Raw genomic sequence first — 6,413 nt, 5'->3', positions numbered from 1 at the left:
ACATTCGGCGACAGCATAATCTTATAGTTGGCTAAGAGCAGCCCCTTATACTCACCATTCGTATCTATAATATCTGATACAGTAAGGTGTTCCCGATGTGGCGTTGGATGTGTCTGCCCTTTTCGCGGCGCCGAACGGTGCAGCGAGCCCGGCGACTTCAGCACGCATGTCAAGTCTGAAGGAGTAGTGAAAGGAGAAAGAACCCACTGCGTGTGTGCGGTCGAACACCTAAACCCATTTGTACATTTCTGGCTCTTGGTGCGACAAAATGCGTAATCAGGTACGATTGTCTGGAGGACCATCAAAATCGTCTCCACCTATCAATTCACGAAGAAACAGCTTGGGGAGCCAATACGCACAGGCTAAGATCGAAATCGTGCGGATCCTTGAATAAAGGAAACTACTTTGCAGAAACAGGTCGTGGTTTGCCTTTACAGAACCATGTCCGAGTTCCGCTGCAGGCTTCGATTGCTCGGCGGCTTTCTGACAGAGAGTCGGAAAAGAGGAGTCAAGGTGCCGACAACGGAAACGGCACTACCCCACCTTTGCCACCACGGCGGACCCCGTCTCCGCGGCCTTCAGGAGCCAGTGGAGTTGTGCAACAAAGTGGTGCCAGTGTGCGCACGCCTATGATGTTGGGGACAGGTGGCCAACACCTCTCTGACCAGGGAGCTACAGGTGCAGTCGCACCATCAGTGCAATCTTCCTCAGCCGCTGCTGCCAGTGGTGCGGGCGCATTGCCTCTAGTCCATTTTTTCGGAAGCGGTAGAGGTTTGCTTCAACCCCCTCATCTCTGCCGGGAGTGCAACATTGTAGAGACAGCTGTGGGGGCGCTTATGCGGACACGAGAACGGAGACGGGCTGCCGCGCGTGAGGCAGCTGATCGAATAGCGGCACTGGAGGGGCAGCATGAGCGTCTTGCTAGTTTGTTTAGACGAGGTCACGGTCAAGGTATACGGGCCTGTGATATCCTCTTGAGTCATCAGAGGCTACAACGGGCACGCCGAGAAGCCACCCGACAGGACGAATCGTTAAGGGGTGAAGAAGCCTCCCTGGAAGCGTTTATACGCGTGGCCTCTGAAAAGCGTGAAAGAGAAGGGCAGAGGTCTCTCGAGGTGCTCCGCCAGCGCGTGGAAAATCAGATTGCAGAACTTGCTGTGTTACGCATCGAGGCAGCACTAGAGCGGCAACGTGAAATGGTGGAGCTCGAGAGGAGGCTCGACGACTTGCTGGCCCCGTCGGTAGACGCACAAAGCGGTGAAAGAGTTCGTCAGATGATTGCTGAAGCAGACGGAATCCAACGGCAAATCGAGCAATTGGCGGAGGAAACGAGGAGTCCGCACCGTGGCCGTAGAAAGCCCGCGTGATGCAGAAGTGAACAGTGATTCCAAGTGTCTTAAGCACAGTTATTTGAAAAAACAACAATGCATTCTGAATGCGAAACGGTGGTATCGGAGGTATAATGTAGGTAGGGGAACGGGGCACCCCCCGATCTTATTTTGTCAGTCCTGTTACGGAAAGGAAACTGCCTTGTCGGGAGCAGAGGTAAATCCCATTAGGCGCGAGGGTAGCAGAAACCCGCTTCGTGCTGCGTTATGCTTTTGATACTCGCACGCTATTTTGATTACCTCGCAAGAACCTGTGGCGACACTGTGAAAGTGCTTTTCCGACAAAGCGATACACGATTGCGGATTTCCGAGTTGGTGTCGCGGTACGCCTTTCGCCGAATCAAGAGGACGTCCCAGCTTAACGTCAAATAGGGATGCGGCACATCCGTTCGTTTCCATTTTCTCAGCAACAGGTTTGAGGAGAAACCGAAATCGGTTTTTTAGTATATTTGTCAAAGTCAGGCGAGGGGACAACGAAGCCCCGAAGACTGTCCTGGCCGGCTTGAGAGTGTGCATTCGATAGGCGTCCATCCAGCGTATCTTATTCATATTGTGGTTTCGGATGTCTCTTTTGAGCAGTCGGGTGGCCGGACTCCTCCACAGCGATGTTGGGGGACAGAGTGTTGAGGGAGTCTATATGCAGGGGGTGGTCAATTTTCGGACCATATAGGCACTCAATGCAGCGCACAGGCCAACAACGTTCCTGCGGCGCTCAGCACAGATCCTATTATCAGCGTGCTCTGACTGGAACGTAAGTGGTGAGAGAGGAATCCGTGTTTTATTCCACCAGTCAGCAGGGGAGATACAACAAATGTCAGGAAGGCAGCAGATCTCGTAGAGAGGGGTTTAGCCTGACATTCACAGCAAGTGAAAGACCACCCAGAGGAATCTGGTGTGTGTACGACGGACGGAATTAACATGATTTGGTATTCAAGGATTGCTGCCGGAAGATGACAACTAGCATTATACACTTAAATGATTCAAAGGACGGAAGCTAAATGCATTCAGTCTCGCGCCAATGATATAACTGAGCGTTCGTTTCGCTTTTCACATGGGCATGACTACGAGGGCTGGAGCCACTCAATGCTTAATAAATGTAGGTCGATCTCAGGAGTTGATCGCAGTCTTCTGATGTCTTGTACCGTCGGCGTTGCCTCGTTGGGTCTTCATCGCACTGCATTGGGGACACCTTGTCCGGAAGAGGTTCAAGAGCTGACGAGTTACCGGATTGGAGAACCACCTTGAAGAACGGATCACATCTGTTTTTGCAGTTTTCCAGTGAAGGAGGAAGTCAAATCGGCATTTACGAAGCATCGTCTTCCTCGTCGATGCTTCCGACACCCTCGAGCTCAAACTCAACGGACTGTCCATACTCGACGCATATTTGAAACCTGGACCGGTGAAACGCTGCCTTCCGTGGCCTGTATCATTAGAGTAAGTTTGACCAGGAGACACAAAGCAAAGGGACATGTGCCGGATCAAGCTGCCTCAGTGGGGCGATCTGTCTTTTACTCTGAACTTGTTTATCCATTGTCACACCCTTCTTCCCAACGTCGAGGATACACAGCTGGTACGGTAAGAAATCAGGTAACACTCGGATGGCGTGGTGCATCTCTTGTAAAGATCCAAGACACCCTGGTGACCCGGCCGCCGATTCGCTACCTTGGCGCAAAAATCGAGGTGCAGGCTCGCGAAACACCTTGGCAGTGCGTTCATGGCTAAACAATCGTATCGAACCCTCACCCCCAGTATCTGTCAAGCTACCACGTTGCTTTGAACGCTCCGCAACCACAGTTTTCCGTGGGTATTATTGTTCATGTTGCAAAATGTTTTGCGTACAATACTTGAGAGGTAACTGTATAGGATTCGCTCGTTGTCACTCTGTTCCTGCTAATGGAAACATTCACGTTGCCCCTTTGTTCCGGCCTACGGGTAAAAGGTGGCGGTGAGACAGTAATGGAATACACTCATTGAGAGAGGCAGCAGAACCGGCACCCGTCTGAAAGTAGGGATGTGTTAATCTCCACGCACCATGCATATTCAATAATATTACTCAGACCGATAGATGTTGCCACCTTACTTGAAGAAAATAGCTATTGAGTGGCTTTCTCCTTTCCCTGAGGAGACTTCTTTTGGAAAGCTGCCCACAGAGCCATTATTGCAAGGTTCCAAGACACCGTCACGAATATCGAACCGGAAAGCAGATGCGTCGTCAGCGGGCATCTCTGTATTATTCTGAGGACACAAAGGGTGTATGACAACAATCAGAAGACTGTAAAGCAGTGCCGGAACAACATGTCTCGCGTAGAGTTTCACCGATGGCATGGAGAACTCTGGTTTATTTCGAACGATCAGATGTAGGTTAATGAGCACACAGCTGGTGTTTCTGCTTTTTAGGGGCTGCTGACCCGTCCACTGCCGTCCCTCACCACATTGGTAAGAGGCCTTTGCGGCCCGTTCAGAAGTGTCTGTCCAAATGCTTTAGACTCACGAGAGCATGGCACACAAAGGCGTTTGATCACCCTCATCATCGTCGTAGAAAATAACCGCAAGCCCGCTACCAATACGCCTATGTTATGTACCTCCGCTTGCGCACGGTATCAAAAACGCTGCAGAGCAATTCGTGTAGTTTCGTTTCGTTAAGATACATTCCGTATGGTAGTGTTTTCGCAACGTGCCCTCTGCGCAGGACTATCAGTTACATATTCACTTACACATAATGTAAGTTGGCTTGAATTTCCAGTGCGTGTTTTGCGGTGACCACTTGTCGAGGGGAAGGGGGGCCGGGTCGCGCCCATAGCGCAGGTCGTGTCCCTCGGCAGATGGGAAATTGACCACTTAGCCAGGACCAGAGAACTGTTGGAGAGCACGACTGTTCGCTTGACAGCCTTTCGCGCGGCAAGGTGCACTCGACCAAAACTAACGCGAAACAGAGACGGCTTGTAAGCCAGAGGTGTGACCACATCCATGGGATAATCATATCCAGATACGGGGATGCTGCGAGAGTGAACGTCGCCAGTCGACTCCTGCAGTCGTACGGCTGGCTGGCGGCAGAACGCAGCTAATGGCCAACGCTGTGCTCGGGTGTTTGACGGGGCTGACGGGAACGACGCAACCAGGAAAGCCCGAAAAACTGTCAAAGGTGGTGTGCTCCAGAATGACAAGGGAGGCGGTTCGAACCGCAGGTGGAGTTTGCCGCTCTGTCCGGGTCTGAGCGTCATCGCCTGCATGTGCCCAGTCCACCAACAGCATACTGACGCAAAAGAGCTTCGCGTTACAAGAATGAGAAACTCCACCGCACTGCCGCAGGAATCGGTCGCGAAGTGACGATGCCTCTCTGAGATGGGCGTTACCTTCGGTCCTGATCTTAATGACAATATCGTGTAAAAAGTACAGCGCCTAGTTTGTCCTGTATGTCATGAAGCGTTCCGTTCGTGAAAGCACTTTGAAGCGAAGATAGTGTTAGAACTCTTTTGAAGCGGCGGGGTCGCGGGAATAAATAAACCTTGCCATTCTATGCATTCGTCAGTTGAGAGATTCGTTCTTTACTTCAACTTTGCATCCTGCAGCGCGTGGAGGACGACGCTCTCTACAACCACAGGCTTCGTTCTGCATAGCGTATAGAGCCTCACAGCACTCAGCCTCTAATGCTATGCAGTCTGGTATCCAGTAGCTATCCCGATCGTTCTCCAATCAAGCATGATTACGCATATCCAGTGTTCTCATTCACAAGGACACATATGAAACCGTTATACGTCGACGCGCTCAGTCCAGCCAACTGATCTGTTGAGGCGCCCTGAGACAGACAGACCTGCATCAAAAGAGACCAGATTCTCTACTGTTCAGTTCCGGATTATGTGATCTCTGTTCCTGCCACTTGCCTCTCGGTGGCCTGGGTTGGGGACTCATCCTTTTCACGGACTATAGACGGCGCTCATTTTCGTGTAGGTAAGTCCAAGTGGTATCCGCTCACCTCGCCAGCTCTCGGATTGTAAGGCTCTCCGACTGCACTGTTTCTATCCACCTTAATTTCGGTGATGCTGAAATAATTTCCTTCAGTATGAAATTTTACATGAACGTCGCAAGGTAATGGGTTTTGCAGATACACAGTATGTCGTAGCGTATCCTGGCGTCGTGAGTGGTTGATGGGGTGATAACATTTTAGATCCGTTTCCCCATTTGTGGAAGAAGGACTTGCCCCGACAACACTCGATGGCGTGGCTGTAAACGTGCACAGTGGGTCGGTCTCCCTGCAGTGGCTGTTCGGGGAGCTGCCGGTCTCAATATGCATGTCAAAAGATTTCTTGCCGTCGCTATCAGGGTGGACGTCCTCCTGTGATTGCTCGACAACCACGCGGGGCTCATGAAAGCTGGCATTAACATCCAGAACAAGTATCGACTCGTTTGGTAGCAGTATGCCTGCAGTTCTGTCTCCATTACGAGGAAACTGTCGGTCGCGGACCCTCTGTGCCTCTCCGTTACATGCTTGTGCAGGCTCCACAGGAGCCCGGGCAGACAGGGTCCCACCAACAGTTCCTTCGCCATCGTTGGGCTCATCGATGCTTCTCCCTGACCGTTTTCCGCAGTTTACCTGGGGAGCGTCTCGCGCTAGGGTACTGATTACGGCACTCGTCGCTGATACCTGCTCACCTCCCAAAGCGGAAACAGGATGAGCAGAATCCCCGCACCACGCGTCTTCCTCCTCATCGTCGGATTCTTCTGGTAAACCTGCAGGAAGATTGGCCACCTCATTTGCGGGTTGATTATCATGTGCGGATCGTCGCTGCCGCGTGGCTTGGGATGCTGCGATAGAACACGCATTAGGTACGCGCTCCACAGAACCCCAAGTAGCTCGGTCGCTACAGGATGAAGCGGAACTCCCACTCTTTCGACCACAGCTGCCTGCCGGGGGACCCAGGAGTCCTGCAGGGTCAGAGACCGAAGCATGTGAGCCTGTCCTGTCAACGTGGGAGCCAGTTCCCACCAGTCGGAAGCGACGCTTGTCGGCAGTCCCTGCACGCCATC

The 6,413-nt window shown here is 52.0% G+C and overlaps 1 protein-coding gene across 1 annotated transcript in view; it reads right to left on the bottom strand.

The window, feature by feature from the left end:
* Positions 1 to 2,691: 2,691 nt before the first annotated feature.
* TGME49_217940 (hypothetical protein) overlaps positions 2,692 to 6,413 on the bottom strand; it is a gene marked incomplete at both ends in the record, with an annotated part of 6,227 nt that continues 2,505 nt past the window's right edge. Inside the window, 4 exons of the mRNA XM_018779796.1 lie at positions 2,692 to 2,809; positions 3,469 to 3,623; positions 4,103 to 4,612; positions 5,362 to 6,247. Of these exons, the coding sequence (XP_018634879.1) occupies positions 2,692 to 2,809; positions 3,469 to 3,623; positions 4,103 to 4,612; positions 5,362 to 6,247 (1,669 nt within the window). The remainder of the gene's footprint in view (positions 2,810 to 3,468; positions 3,624 to 4,102; positions 4,613 to 5,361; positions 6,248 to 6,413) is intronic.

Source organism: Toxoplasma gondii, chromosome XII (genome assembly GCF_000006565.2).
Source record: "Toxoplasma gondii ME49 chromosome XII, whole genome shotgun sequence".
NCBI classification, from domain to species: Eukaryota; Apicomplexa; class Conoidasida; order Eucoccidiorida; family Sarcocystidae; genus Toxoplasma; species Toxoplasma gondii.
Note: the sequence above shows the minus strand (reverse complement) of the source record. Positions and strands in the feature narration are given on the sequence as shown.